Genomic DNA, 16,305 nt, shown 5'->3' with positions numbered 1-16,305 from the left:
CTTCTGGCCATACTTTCTTCTCAGAAGTGAAGAGCTATTCCGCATGTCATATACATTACCATATGGAGATCATCTTCTTTTCCTAGAAGGAGAAACCCTTCTCCCTATCCATAGGAAGAAATCTATTCTGTTTGATGAATAATAATCACCATGAGTAGGGCTTGGGGGATGAGGCTCCTCAAGGCAATGCCTGATGGCAGCAGATGGCCACTAAAAGGCTAGATTCTGCTAATTGAAAGTGTACGGCTTCACTGATTGTATATTCCTGATTTAGGGATCCTCAGAATACCCACTATCCTCTAATCCCTGCAGCAGACAGAAGTGCCACCCAGAATCCCAGCAATGAATAGCACTTAGGCCAGGCATGGTTGCTCATGCCTGTAATCCCGACACTTTGGGAGGCTGATGCAGGAGGATCACTTGAGACCAGGAGTTTGAAACCAACCTGACCAACATCAGGAGACCCTGTCTCTATGAAAGAAAAATACAAAAATTAGCCAGGTGTAGGGGCCACACCTGTAGCTACTCAGGAAACTGAGATGGGAGGATCACTTGAGCCCTGGAGTTTGAGGCTGCAATGAGCCATGATCGTGCCACTGTACTGCAGCCTTGGTGACAGAGCAAGACCTTGTCAAAAAGAAAAGAAGAATAAAAATGACAACAAGAAAAATACCACTTAGGCTCAATGTGGAACATTCCCTTCATCCCCCTTCTCCCCACGTGTCCTTCACAACCACCATTAGTATAGTTGTAATATATTAGAGTGTGTTTGCTTGTGGACACCAGAAAGTTAGAGGGATACTTATAATGGGGATGTACAAAGTTTGTTTCTATGTTACATTGTCTACTATTTTTTCAAGTGAAAATATTTATCGAAATTATTTATTAAAAGTTTTCTCCCAAATGATTTGAAGTCACCACTTGGCATCAATAAAAATGAACATGACTCAATTGTCTATATATGTCAGTCTCCAAATATTATTAGATGTTTTATTTCTGTTTCTTCCTACCAATAATTTATGAAACCAATGGCAATACCCAAAACTAATTTAACAAAAATCAAAATCATCAAAACACAAGAATAAAGAAGTATGGAAAGAAAGAGGTGGGAGGAGGAGGGAGAGAGGGAGGGAAGAAAGAAAGAAACTACAGATAATAACAGACTAATAGAGAAAATTTAATTGTGTATGTTTAATATTCTGAAAATAGTTATTGTTTAATGAAAACTTGAAGTAGCAAAAACAATTGTGTCTTTCCAATTAAGAAAGAGGAAATAAACATGGGAAAACTCTTCCCTTTAGACGAAACAGATATTAAAACAGCTGATAGTCACAGTGGAAGAGAAGGGAGTAGATAGATGGTGTAGGACTACACATGTTCCCCTAACTCTTTGAATTCTGTTACTTCATTCTTCGCTACTCACTGAAATGATGTATGCTGGGACAACAAAGACAGTTGCCAGTCACCATTCCAGGACACCTGTATATAACATCTATTTTCTTACTATGAAAAAAAAAAAAAAGGAAGAGAAAAAAATTCACTGGGAAGCAAAATATGTGAAGACCAATATATATCTTTGAAACTTCTAATTAATAATATATTTTTTTTCTTGGGTATAGATCCCTTTAACCTAAATAATTTGGCATAGAATCTACCACATAGTTGGTATTCAATCAATATTTGCTAAATATACGAATGAACAAAAATATATTACATAGCCAATATCGTTAAATTAAGTACATCAAGGTTATTATTTCTCTTCCAACGATTTAAGCATGTCTCCTGCTACAGCATTTTCAGTTTGCATTGCTTACACTTTAATTCCACTCACTAAGAGCTGAATTTAACATCTTAAAAAGAAACTGAATCGGCACACAAAGCAAACGTGTATTGGGAACCTACTATATATTAGGCTCTGCGCTTGCAGATGATTGGTCACTGCAAGGGGAATTAAGACAAGGTCCTGCCCTCAAGTCTCAAGTTTGTTTCTCCTTCCAGCTCTGGATGATATAAAACACTGGGCTAAGTAGTGGGGGAGCTAGGCCTCATAGCAAATGCCCTTTCTGTGGAAATGTCCTTGGCTGTCTGGCCGTGACACAGGAGACCTAAAGCCAAACCATGGGGGACAGCAGGAACAACTGAAGGAGCACCAAGTCAGATGAGGAATGAAGCAAGTCAAATGGAAGGGAGGAATGGGAAATGACAGGGCTGAAGACTGCACTGAGTATGAGGTTTATCATCACCCTGCTCTCAGGGCTCCCACATGTTCCAATGGCAACTCACAGTCGATGAAATGTCAGACCAGTTCTGAACGGGTCAGTGCAGGTCCTTCAAAAAATGATTCTTCTGGCCAGGCACCGTGGCTCACGCTTGTAATCGCAGCACTTTGGGAGACTGAGGTGGGTGGATCACCTGAGGTTAGGAGTTCGAAACCAGCCTGGCCAACAATGGTGGAACCCCATCTCTACTAAGAATACAAAATTTAGCCAGGCATGGTGCTGTGTACCTGTAATCCCAGCTACTCGGGAGGCTGAGGCAGGAGAATCGCTTGAACCCAGGAGTTGGAGGTTGCAGAAAGCCAAGACTGTGCCATTGCACTCCAGCCTGGGTGACAGAGTGAGACTCTGTCTCAAAAAAAAAAAAAAAAAAAGATTCTTCCAAGAATCTTCCAAGAAACTTGAGTAGTATTCCAATGTGTATTTGTTTATCCATTTACCAATAAACAGTTCCTATATTTTTACCATTATGAATAAAGCTACTATAAACATTTGTGAACAGCTTTTTATGTAGACATATACCTTCATTTCTCTTGGGTAACTATCTATTTAGAATTGGGATTGCTAGGTCCTGTGATAAGTTTACGTTTAACTTTTAATGATCCCTGTCAAACTATTTTCCAAAGTAGTTATACCATTTTGGATTCCCACCAGCAATGCATGTGAGCTCCAATTGCTCTGCACCCTCACCAGCATTTGGTATCGTCAGTTGCTTTTCTCTTTTTAAAAATTTGCTAGGTAGCTGTATGTCATTGTGGTTTTAATTTGCATTTTCTTGATGACTAATAACATTGAGCATCTTTTCATGTGCTTATTTGCTATTCATAATTCACCTTTGATGAAGTGCCTGTTCAGATATTTTAGTCAGTTGTTTTTTGTTTTGTTTTGCTTATTTATTTATTTAGAGAGAGTATCTTGTCCTGTCACCCAGGATGGGTTGCAGTGGTACAGTCATAGCTCATTGCAACCTCGAGCTCCTGGGCTCAAATGATCCCCCGACTTCAGCCTTCTGAGTAACTAGAACCACAGGTGCACACCACCATGTCCAGCTAATTTTTGTATTTTTTGTAAAGATGGGGTCTTACTATGTTGCCCAGGGCTGGTCTCAAACTACTGGCCTCAAGCAATTCTCCCACTTCAGCCTCCCAAAACACTGGGATTACAAGCGTGAGCCACCACATCTATCACATCTATCCTTTTGCCCATGTCTTGAATTGGGCTGTCTGTTTTCTTATTATTGAATTATGAGATTATTCAAGGTTTCTGAATGATTATGAGAATTCAAGTTTTCTGGATGCAAATCGTTTATCAAGACTTTATGATAAAGGACTTGCATTCATAATTCTTAAAGAATTCTCAGTTTTGCAAATATTTTCTCCCAGTCTGTGAATTTTCTTTTCATTTTCCTAATGGTGTCTTTTAAAGAGTGGATGCTTTTAATTTTGATGAAGCCCAATTTATCATTTTTTCTTTTAAATTTCATGCTTTTTGTGTCCTGAGAAACCTTTGCCTATCCAAAGTCAAAAAGATTTTCTGCTTTGTTTTATCTAGTTTTATAATTTTAGATTTTTAAATTTAGGCTTATCATCCATTTAAAGTTAATTTTTGCATATGGTGTGAGGTATGGTTGAAGTTCTCTTTTATTGCATATGGTTGTTCAACTATTTCAGCACTATTTTTTGAAAAGACTATCATTTTTTTCTATCACATTGCCTTGGTGCCTTCGTTGAAAATCAATTGGCCATTGTCTGGGTCTATTTCTGTACTCTCTTTCTGTTCCATTAATCTATGTGTCTATCCTTTAATTAATACCACATTGTGTTGATTACTATGACTTTCATGTGATATAATTTTAAGTGGAAAAAAGCACCATACATAGTTTTTTAAATAACATGCTTACTATAAAAAATGTATATATATAGAAAAGACTGAAACTTGCAAAAATAAGATATGAGATTGTATGTGATAATGTTCTCTATTTTTAATAGAAGTTTCTTTTATCCCTAGGACTAGGCTCTGGCTCTACCAGGGAAAAATGGCAGGAAATAACTAGAATATTCTGCTTTCTCCAAAGTTTTTTTTTTTTTTAGAATATATCTGTTTGAAGAAAGAAGCCTTACTTATAACTACTTCACTGACCCACATTCACCTAGCTTCACTGAATGTATGTTCTTCTTGCAGTCCTTGGAAAAGTCATTGCCCATTGATGGCAAACTGTCCAGGGGTTTTGTTATTTCTCAGAATGCCGGCAATGTAGAAATATGTGGGATATGACCAATCAGACATTTTCATACCAGTCCTGTTTTATGATAGTTCTTCATTTAGTCACACTCATTTGTTCGACATTTAATTAATTTAATAATTAAATCCAACATTAAATAATTAAATGTTGGATGAATGAATGAGTGACTGAATGAATAACTATTTTTACTATATACCAGTAACAATATTGAAATTGCAAGATGAGGAAGGCAAAATCTCTGTCTTCAAGGTGCTCATAGTCTAGTAAAGAAAAGAGGTTCACACAAACAATGGCTCCACCGGTATCACAGTGCTAGGGTGGGTACCTGTTTAAGGTAAAGTGGGGCATCACAGAAAAAATGGCCTGTTCTGCTCACTTCCTACTCCGTTATGACTAGTCAGTGACTTCCCCTCTTTCCCCAGATCTAAGATTGTCCTTCTTCAGTTTCAACTCACTTTCAGGAGATGACCTTCATGATGAAGTTAGAGGTCATCGGAATGGAACTCTCATCCTCATTGTCCTGCCGCCTAGAGAACAAACCTGCCAGCATCTGTACCCTCTCCTTCAGAGGGAAGTGTTCTCTTTCTAGCAAAGACGAATCCCTTCTCAGGGGAGAGATCCCACTCCTTCCAGCCATCCTAGGAGCCTTGTCCCACAGGCTATCCCCCTTCTCTCCTGGAACTCCAGCCTCTTCCTTTCTCCTCTGTGCTTAACTCTGCAATTCCATCACCTCTTAAAGAAGAACCCTTATCTGATTGTACATTCCTTATCTGCTACCACCTGATTGTCTGTCCTCTTTTATTCTAAACTTCTTAAAAAAGAAAGTCACCTGCACAATGTTCCACTTCCTTGTAATACTTTCATTCCTCATTCTGGCTCCTATGACCCAACCACATTTGCTCTTGCTAAGGTTGCCTATAAGTGCCATCATTGCTCAAGTTTGGAACACTCTGCAGTTCTCACCTCTTTACCTCTTATTGCAGTTCAACACTCTCACCCTCTTCTATATTCTTCCCTGGACTTCACTGATTCCAGGATTCTGGGTTTTCTCCACTTCTCTGAGCGTTCCCTCTCAATCCCCTTTGCTATCACCTCTCCCCTTCCTTGAGTCCTAAATGTCAGAGTTTTTCAGGTTCAGCCTTGAGTATCTTTTCTTCCTAGGCAATTTCTATGACTTTAGAAATTATAGTCCACCCCTATGACCCCTATGACTTTAAGTGCCATCTGAGACATCTTTTTGGATCTCCAAACCTACATGCTTAACTATTACCTGACATCTTTACTTGGTTGTTCCACAGGCACCTCAGATTTAACAATTTGAAAACCAAACATTTGATCTCCACTGCCCCCAGCCTATGCATTCCTTCAGGGGTCTTCATTTCAGGAAAGTATACAAAACATCGGTCCACATGCTCATATTAGAAACTTGGTAAATGTCCTTAACATTTTATCCAGACATTCATGTTCTCCAGTCCTATGAGCAATGCCTTGAAATTAAATGTTGACTCTACCCAAACCTCTCCCTCTCCATACCACATCATTTCTTGTATAGTCTCCTATTGGTCTTCCCTTTGCTATAGTCACCCATTTCAATCTAATCCCTACAGAGAAGTCAAAATCATCTTCTAAAATGTTAGCTATGACACATCATTTGCCATTTCAATGTCTCCCCCATCATACTTTAGATAAAATCTGTCCTCTGTAATGTAGACAATAAGGCCGGTCATGATTTGGATCTTGCCCACTTCTCCAGCCTCTTCTCACATTGCCTCACCTCAAGCACTATCCTGCTACAGGGCATTAGCACGTGCTCCTGAGAACCCTTCCTCCCCCATTCTTCACATCACTAAGCCCTGTTCATCTGTCAAGTCCCTGCTTAAATGTAATGTCACCAAGCAGACTTTTCTTATCCCCATCAATCTAAATTACCATCAATCTAAGTACATTAATATCATGAAAATATTAATTTCTGTTTAGTTGTTTAATATTCATATTCCCCATCAGATTAGAAGCTCTTTTAAGGTGGAGATCATGTGTTTCTGGTTTGCCTATGCCTCTGGTGCCTAGCTTTGTGTCTAGTAAATAGTGGTTACATGGGTGTATTAGCTCCCTATTGCTGCTGTAACAAATGACCATAAACTTAGTGGCTTTTTCATTTTTTTTTTTTTTTTTTTTGAGATGGAGTCTTCCTCTGTTGCCCAGGCTGGAGTGAGTGGTGCAATCTCAGTTCACTGCAACCTCCACCTCCTGGTTCAAGTGATTCTCCTACCTCAGCCTCCCGAGTAGTTGGGATTACAGGCATGTGCCACCACACCCAGTTAATTTTTGTATTTTTAGTAGAGACAGGGTTTCACCATGTTGGCCAGGCCAGTCTCGAACTCCTGAACTCAGGTGATCTGCCCTCCTTGGCCTCCCAAAATTAGTGGCTTTAAACAACACGAATGTATTATCTGATAGTTCTGGGCATCAGAAGTCCTACATGAGTCTTACAGGGCAAAAATCAAGATGTCAGCACAGTTGGTTCCTTCTGGAGGCTCTAGAGGAGAATCTACTTTCTTGCATTTTCCAGCTACCAGAGCTGCATTCCTATCTCTTTCTCTGCCTTCAAACCCAGTAGTGTAGCATCTTCAAATCTCTCTGCTTCTGTCTTCACATCACCTTCTGTCTTACTCTTACTCTCTCTCTCTTTCCCCTCATCTCAAGATCCTTAACTCAGTCACATTTGCAAAGTCCTTTTGACCATGTAAAGCAACATATTCACAACTTCTGGATATTAGGAACTGATGATTCTTGGGGACCATTATTTAGCCTACCACAGTAATTGTTGAGTGAATTAATGAGTGAAGGGAGAGAGCCAGGAATGCTTCACAGGGGGAGAAATGTTTAAACTGTAATATGAAAGATTAATAGGTATTTACCAGGCGGACAAACAAAGGTTGCATTCATTCTAGGAATAGGGAAGTACATGGACAAAGGGCTAGAAGTAAGAGAAAGCAGGTTTTGTTTGGAGAAGGAAGCAGTAGTGTCTTCTTGTACTGAGAGTTTGAGAAAGGATTTGAAATAAGCAGACAAGTCAAGGCTGAGTTCTACATCACTGGAGGTGTAGAAGATTGTGTAAAGACTGTAGACATTACCTTTAGGTGAGTCAATGCTGAGTCATCTGCATGCTTATTACAATTCAGTCATTCAAGATTTAACAAGCAATCATTGAGCAGATTTTTTATGCCAAGAGATGGTTAGGTACCACCTAAAACAGATATCATTAAACCTAAACAGACCAAAATGGCAGCATAAGAGAGAAGGGATAAAATATTGACTGGCTGTTAGAACATTAGTTTGGCGGTGTCTTATGTACCAGCAAGGGTAACATGTGAAAGATCTTATAGAAGCTCTGTGTCTTTGTGGCATTCTTCTATGTTTTAAGATGTTTTTAAAATAAAAGTAATACAAATTAGAAAATGTAAGCATGCAAAACAAAGAAAATAAAGATACATTTCTACTATTCAGAGATAAACACAATGAATATTTTGGTATATCTACTTCTAGAATTTATTTAATATTATGTACATGTGAAACTTATTACGAAGTATTTATTACGAAATATTGAGATATGCTAAAAGAAATAGAGAAAAATATAATGAAAATCCAGGTACCCACTACCCAGCTTAAGAAATAAAACATTATCAATACAGTGAAGATTCCCTGTTTACACACATTTCTGAATTTCCATCTCTCTCTTTTTTTTGGAATAAAAAAATGTGTTACAAAAATAATACATACTTGAAAAACAATTCAAACAATACCGAAATAAAAGCACAATATCCCACCCAGCATACATAACAAACACAGAAGCCCTCTCCCCTCCAATCCCATTCCTGGGGGGTTATCATTGTGAACAGCTAGCATATATCCTTTCAGACTTTTACCTTTGCATACAAGAGTATATATAAAAACACATACAAATAAATACACATGGTTCTGTGTTTTACAAAAATGGAATCACATACATCTGTTATATATGATTCTTCAATTTCTTTCTTCATTCATACATTACACAGATTTCTAAAACACAAACCTGATTACATCACTCCTCTAAGAGCTTATTTCCCATAATATAAAAATCATACACATTAACATCAAATGCAAAGCTTGTGATGATATACTTCCTGCCCATCTTTCAGTCTCATCTCTAGCCATTCCAGCATTAAAGGACTGGAATATAAACCACCTTAAATCCTTCCTGGAACAAGGCAGTTACAAACAAACAAACTAGAAACACACTGCCATTTCTAGACTGTGGCCTTTCCCATTCATGTTACACTTTGCCTGGACTTTTCCATCTGGCAAACTTCTACTAATTCTAAAACAATCAGCTTAAAAATTATCTCCAGGAAGACTTCCTTGACTTTTCAGACATAATTACTCCTCTATTTCCCCTATACTTTACAGCTAGCTTCTTAATTGCACTTATCTCACAGTACTATAATGATTTATTAACATGTTTTGAATTCCACTTCCCCTCCCCCAACTCGATGGTGAGCTCTTTGGGTAAAAGGGATTTGTCTTATTTACCTTTGCATCCCAAGGATCTGACAGAGTGCTTATCGTGAAAAGGAGATGCTCAGTAACATATCTGTTGAGGGTTTTATGATTCTAGGAACATTTTCTGAGTACCTACTACGCACAGAACCGTATCCTAAGCATGAAAAGAAACACAAGACACAGTCTTTGCCCTAAGAAACTTACCATTTTCCTACCATTTCCCCTGGTGGGGAGGGACAGAAAACATTTAGATGGCAACATTTTCATTTCTGACATATAGGCTGTTTCAAAATTTACGGTAATTTGCCTCAAATCCATATAGGAACTAGGCATTGTATAATTAAATAAACAATAAAATAATGGGCGGTTTGTCACATAGGTTTAAGTGTAGCAGAGTCCACTAGAACCCAGTTCTCTGTCCCAGCAGGAGGGCTCTCATCTGTTCCAGCCTGTAAATTAGAAAAGTGAGATGATACCATGCTTGGAAATTTTCTTTTTTTTTGAGATGGAGTCTCACTCTTTCGCTCAGGCTGGAGCGCAGTGGCGTGATCTCCACTCACTGCAACCTCTGCCTCTCGGGTTCAAGCAATTCTCCTGCTTCAGCCTCCCGAGTATCTGGGGATTACAGGTGTGCACCACCACACCTGGCTAATTTTTGTATTTTTAGTAGAGATGAAGTTTCGACATGTTGGCCAAGCTGGTCTCGAACTGACCTCAGGTGATCCGCCCACCTCGGCCTCACAGAGTGCTGAGATTACAGGTGTGAGCCACCATGCCCAGCTGGAAATTTCCGATGCTGCTGAAGCTTGTGTCTTGGGTGTTCAACTTGGGATCAGGCTCCTCACAGCTCCCATAACTGATGTTGCTATCCTCCAAATCATGGGAAGCCTCCCCACCGTCTCCCTCATGGGACATCATGCTTTCTTCATTTTCCATGCCCATCCTTGTGTTCTCCTGAAGCATGCTGAAGCATGAAGGGTTGTTTGGGTCTTATTCCACCATATCCCACATCAGAGTCACTTCCACTTTCACTCAGCTGGATAGCAGAGAAAGGATTGTCTCCTTCTTCATCACTCCCAGCATCTTCCTCATCATCTTCTCCTTCAGATATAAGCAAATCCTCATACAGGACACTGGCTTCAGGTTGTTGTACAGTTCCTTCCTCTTCATCTGCAAGATCACCATCTCCCCCTTCTGGGGCTGGAGGCTTAGGTTTCCCATCCTCCTCCTCATCATCATACCCTTCAACATCCACATCAGAGTCTTCCTCACCCAGCCTACCTTGGCCCTGGCACATCTGCTTTTCTGGAGTGGCAGTGGAAATATCCAAGACAAACATATTGCTCTCATCTTGAAATACAGAGGCATCTCGAGACGTACTGAGGGATGTGTTGGTATCATACATATCAGGAGGCTGAGATGTGTAGGGCCCTGGGGTCATTGGGTCCAGGCTTTCTAATTCTGCTTCCTCCAAAGCTGCTTCTTTAGCTGTACAAATATCCTTCTCAAGTTGAGTCAAATGCTCATCATACTCAGTAATTGTCTGGTAACAGATGTTCACAATCTCCTGAGCAGTCTTAGTGTACTGACTCTCAGGTCCATTATACTTAACACTGTTGGCAAGAATAAGGTTTACATCATCTAGAAAACTCTCCCGACTCTGATACTTGTGCTTGGAGATGTTCTTACGTATGGTCTCTAAATCCACTGGATTGACAATCATTTTGTAATAATCTGGAACAAACTTCTTATTAACTGGGTGATGAAATGGCCAAGAATCTGGAACTGCCATCATTTTCTGGGTGACAATGTTGTCCAGAATGAAAGAAAATGCCACTTGGTCATCATCATCCAGCAAGGGGTTGATAGCTTTCTCTAAGCGAGCTAATTTGTCTTCTTTCTCTTTGAGTTTTTCATCACAGAGATCCAGCATGGATTGAGAGATCTGAGTCAATGAATGTTTTGGCCCATTGTAGGTTGCACTGTTTTTCACAATTAGCTCCAGATGCTCTCTGAACTCTTCCCGAGATGGGTAGAGGCATTTACGCACATTTTCACGGAGTGTTTGTAGGTCCATTGGCCGAGTGATGATTTTGTAGTAGTCCTTTACAAACTTTGCATTGACTGGAGTGTGGAAAGGGTGTGTATTTGGAAGATCTCTCATGTCATTGACGATAGACTCCAGGATGGATGACAGCGTCACCATAGGGTCTGTGCGGCGTCGGTGGATGGACTTATGAGGTATATTCAAATAGTCACAATGAACAGTGGTTCCAACTCGCCGTTTCTTCTTTGGAGGAAGCTGCTGTTTAGGAAACTTGAGAACCAGAGATTTTCTGCGAACCTCATCCACATTCTCAATTAGCTGTTTCCCCAAGACAATTTTGGTCCCTTCAACCTTGATAAGTTCTTCATTATCATTATGAATGACTGTCTTTTCCAACTCCTCCTCCTGCTCTTCTGTCATGGCAACAGGTTTGGAAGGTGGCACATTTGTTTGATAATAGAGGGGGCAGAATTTGTTAGTCCTCATATGTCCAATGGCACCACATGCCCCACATTTCAGTTTTAGGTCAGGACGCTCCTTCACTTTCTTTGGCTTCTTCTCAGGAGGACCCTTAAGCTTCTCCTTTTCCTGGCTCCGCTTAAGCCGCCTCAGTTGCTCTTGAATCCTCCGCCGTTCTTTCCGCATCTCTTCCCGATGTTTTTCATCAAAAAGGGCAAATTTTTGAATGAATTTCTCATCTTTTGTAGTCCGTATGCGCACATAGGCATCAATGACAGCTGGTTTTCGGACTGTCTCACAGCGAACATACTCTTTCCCCTCTTCATCTCGAAATGTGCGATAAATCTTGAGACAGTGTCCAGTGGCAGAAGAGTTAAGGCTAGTCATGGAAGCTGTGTCATCATCTCTGTGATTGTTTCCTGATGCTGCTGAGCCTGCTACCAGTAGCATTCGCCGTAGTTCCTTCCGCTCCTGCTCCTCCCATTCATGTGACAGCTGAGAGCTGGTTTTCTTGTTCTGCAACATGTTCTCAATGTTCTTTCCCATTTCTTCAAAGTCACTATCTTCAGCTGAGCTGCTGTCTGTGTCAGTTGATAAGACCTCAGTTGATGACAGAACCTTGTTCTGTAGGTCAAAGATACGCTGACATTCCTCTTTGTAATGCTCTTGATGCTCAGCCACAGAAAACCTTGATCCACGGGCAAATTTACTCATGGGCCCCTCTCCAGAATGAGCCTGTTCTGTTGACATTGTGCGCACCACATCAATCACTTCCCAGCGGGACAACTTTTTAATCTCTTCCTCAGGCACACCAAATTTACGTAGAAGTTGCTTGGCATTTTTCAGGGAAAGGCGACGAAGGTCTGCATCTGTTCCTGTCACTGTCTTCTTCACTGCCTGTGGCTCTTTATCATCCTTCTGCTGTGTTGGTTTATTTGGAATCTTCACATAGGAGAATCCTTCACCACACCCTGTGGGATCTGCCACCCCAGTCACCTCTAGGAGACACTTGCCCTTCATGGCAGCAATGAAGGCCCTTGTGGTGTTCCAAGGAGCAGCGTGAACTTCATCATCAATCTTCATCTGGAAATCTTCCTCATTTTCTTCTTCTGGGGCAAAAAAGGATTTCTCACCATAGCCAGCATCCTTCAGTCGTTGCTTTGCAGCTATCATGCTATAATAAGCACAGCACTGCTCTGGTGACACCTTAGCTCTGATCTCTTCTTCCGTTGGTAAACGAAAATCAGACTTAAGCACCCACCAGTTTGAATCCATCCCTGTGCGGTTGAAGTCAGCACAGAGCTTTAGCCTCTTCCGGATGCTGCTTTCTGAATGGGAAGGAAAGGCTTTTTTTATATCTTCCATTCGTATCCTCCGTGGCCGATCTTTACTCTTCCAGAAAAGGCGGTAAATAAAAACCTGTAGAAAGTCTCGAATATGCATATTGGCCCTTCTGGAGTTAGGCCCAGGAACTTCAAACAAGGGACACTGCTGGCCAACCACAAAAATATCCACTAATTCCCGAATATAGTAACCCTGTCTTGTCCGAATGATCAGAAAATCAGTTTCTGGCATCTTATGAAGATACACTGGAGCACGAAAAAGGTTGTTCTCAAGTGCCTGCAGTAATTGGCCTGGATGGAGAGAGCCCAAGAAAGGAGATGTATGGCAGTAAACAGTTTCCCCATATTTACAATCTGGTGCTCCAGGATCTTTGCCAGGTTTCCGTTTATAATAGTTCTTTATCTTGGTTGCCATGCCAACCTGCATCATTAAGGGTCCATTTTCCTCACTATATTCTGCAAGAATAAGATCTCCATCTTTGCCTGTGAGATCCTGAGGTGTGCGCATAAAAAACAACTCTCCACCACCTGAGGCTTGCCTCTCTCGTTCTCTCATCTTGGCCTTTTTTTTGATGTGCTTTAGCAAAGGTTGGACTGAATGGGGACCTGGCTGAGAGAGTGCACCAAATGAGTACTTTTTCAGAGGTGGGCGATGGAACTGCCGGATTTTGATGGGCCCCATGTGGGTGGGAAAGAAGGGCTGCCATAATTCCATAGCAGGAATTGAATGCTGGATAATATTCCCTCCAAAGGTGCCCCGAAGACCCTGTTGCTTGGGGAAATAATACTCATCATTGGAGAGATTCCATGGATCTTTCATTTCCGGCTGAGACATGTTCTGCTGTGGTTCCTCCCTGATGACACCTGTTTTGCCCAAGAGAATTCGACTCTTCTTCAGAGATGATTCCTTCTTACTCTCCTTGGAGGGGGAGTTAGAGGTGGCCTCTTCCTTCTCATCAGGAATTTCCAAAATGAGGTTCTCATCATTGGGATCAAGTGCCAAAACAGGAGGTTCCAACAGCCGGGGCATGGCCTGAGCATCCCAAATGATATTGTCCTCCCAGCGTCCATACACCAGATCCTCATTGTCAATGGGAAAAATGGAGTACCAAGGTTTGTCATCATCCAGAGTGGGTGCAAAACCTTGCTGAACATTGTAAGCCACTACATTCCTAGTCTTAATAGAAGGAAGCCAGCCTGCCAGGCTTGCACCCTGAGGTTTTGTCCCTTTGTGTTTGACATCCTCCCCATCCCAGATGATAGAATCCTCCCAATGCAGCTGTGTCACCATCAGGAAGTTTTCGTCAGCCAGAAGATCAGTGCCATTGCTTTCCTCAAGTTTCCTAAATTCCTCCATCATTCTAGATTTTATCACAGGTTCATGTTGTGTCTTTCTCAGTTTGAAGCCATAGTCAAACCCACTGCCATCTTCGGAGACACCCAGCATATCATACCACAGTCGGGCAGGCCCATAACGCCACTCAGCCACTCTTGGTTTGGTATCTGTCACTTTATCTACATCTCCAGTTGATTGGGAAAATTTGGACTCCACAGGAACCATCATCGTGATTTCATCATCAGCGAGACACTGCTCTGGGGGTGGTGGTGGAGCGTAGTCATAGTTCCACAAAGACTTCTGGCTGACTTCTGATTCTACTGAGCATTCCATCTCCTGGATCTGCTCTTCCTGTATCAGCTCACGATGCTTCTTCCTCTTTCTCCGAGCACTCCGCCAAACAGATGGGACATTCTTCCCTGGTCCAAAAAGATGTAGGAAGCGTAACACTTTTCCAGGTCGAAATTCTGGAAAAAGTTCTGTGACACTTGGCAACAGCTTGGTGGCATCATGCTGCATAATCCCAGCCAATGGAAGGGTCAGCTTTCCATCCTCAGATTCTGCCTGTGTTGCTTCCTGAGGTCCCATCTCAGATTCTGAATCAGAGTAACTACTGAAATCCACTTTCTCTGAGGCCAAAAAGGAAGGGGCAATGATGGAGGGCAAGATGATGTCTTCTCCACTTTCAGACACACAGGTAATAGCATCTTGGTCCTTATCCTTCTTCATTGGTCCCGGGGGTGGAGGTGGAGGAGGCATCAACTTGCAATCAATGTCTTCACAATCAGCATCATAGTCATCTTCATAATCCGAGTGGTAAAGGGGCTGCAAGCTCCCCATCGTCTGCTGGTGTCTTCGGCTTTCATCTTCTGCCACCTCATTGATGTCTGAATAGTCTACAGCATCTTCTGTACTCCTAATCCACCCTTCATCATTTACCAAGGCACCGCCAGTCCCGGTCAATTCTTCATTTGCCGTGAGTTCAGTGATTAGGTTGCCCAGCCCCAAAGCCCCTAAGCCTGCCAAGTGCTTCTTACACTCATCATCCAAGACGTTTTCCCCCTCCAGCTGCCCTGTTCCACTGATGTTGCCGAAAAGGATACCCGCTAAAGTAAACGGGCCACCTCCAGATGAATCTTCCTCGCTGTCTGAGTCTGACATGATGGCGGCAGTGACGGTAGCTGCTGCCCTCAGCAGCAAATCGCAGCCAGGTCCCATAAACCGGAAATAAAACAACAGTCGCCCGGAAGTGATCTACTTAGCTCCCTTACCCTACCAGCGTCTACCGGAAGCTGAATAAAGGCGGGGGGAGGGGGCAAAGGGGCGGGGGGAAAAAACCCGGAAAACTTTTTTTTTTTTTTTTTTTTTGAGACGGAGTCTCGCAACGTCGCCCAGGCTGGAGTGCAGTGGCGCGATCTTGGCTCACTGCAAGCTCTGCCTCCCGGGTTCATGCCATTCTCCTGCCTCAGCCTCCTGAGTAGCTGGGACTACAGGCGCTCGCCACCACGCCTGGCTAATTTTTTTTTTTTTTTTTTTTGTATTTTCAGTAGAGACGGGGTTTCACCATGTTAGCCTCTCGATCTCCTGACCTCGTGAACCGCCTGCCTCGGCCTCCCAAAGTGCTGGGATTACAGGCATAAGCCACCGCGCCCAGCCTGTTTGCTGGTTTTTGAGACAAAGTCTTGCTCTGTCGCCCCAGGCTGGAGTGCAGTGGCACAATCTCGGCTCACTGAAACCTCCGCCTCAGGAGTTCAAGAGATTCTCCTGCCTCAGCCTCCACAGTAGCTGGGATTACAGGCATGAGCCACCATGCCTGGCTAATTTTTTGTATTTTTAGTGGAGACAAGATTTCACCATATTGGCCAGGCTAGTCTTAAACTCCTGACCTCAGATGGTCAGCCCGTCTCTGTCTCCCAAAGTGCTGGGATTACAGGCGTGAGCCACTGCACCCAGCCTCTGTAAATCTCTTTATACATGAACTGCATATGTATGCTTCTCCAAATAATCTATAGCATTGTCATGCTTTACAATTTTGTATAAAAGGCATCTTACTGTGTGTA

General features: G+C 42.0%; 1 protein-coding gene and 1 long non-coding RNA gene across 2 annotated transcripts in view; both read right to left on the bottom strand.

The window, feature by feature from the left end:
* LOC134807673 (uncharacterized) overlaps window positions 1-16,305 on the bottom strand; it is a 101,544-nt gene that overhangs the window by 16,185 nt on the left and 69,054 nt on the right. The gene's annotated exons all lie outside the window — the stretch shown is intronic.
* TAF1L (TATA-box binding protein associated factor 1 like) lies at window positions 9,246-15,553 on the bottom strand. Its single transcript, XM_003312031.7, has one exon. It carries the CDS (start codon window positions 15,461-15,463, stop codon window positions 9,986-9,988), a length of 5,478 nt encoding a protein of 1,825 aa, XP_003312079.5. The 5' UTR covers window positions 15,464-15,553; the 3' UTR covers window positions 9,246-9,985.

This window comes from Pan troglodytes, chromosome 11 (assembly GCF_028858775.2).
Source record: "Pan troglodytes isolate AG18354 chromosome 11, NHGRI_mPanTro3-v2.0_pri, whole genome shotgun sequence".
NCBI classification, from domain to species: domain Eukaryota; kingdom Metazoa; phylum Chordata; class Mammalia; order Primates; family Hominidae; genus Pan; species Pan troglodytes.
This window is presented reverse-complemented; position numbering and strand designations above follow the sequence as displayed.

Bases quoted from the DNA above. Each gene is read 5' to 3' on its own strand.
- TAF1L (XM_003312031.7), bottom strand. From the start codon at position 15,463: ATGGGACCTGGCTGCGATTTGCTGCTGAGGGCAGCAGCTACCGTCACT.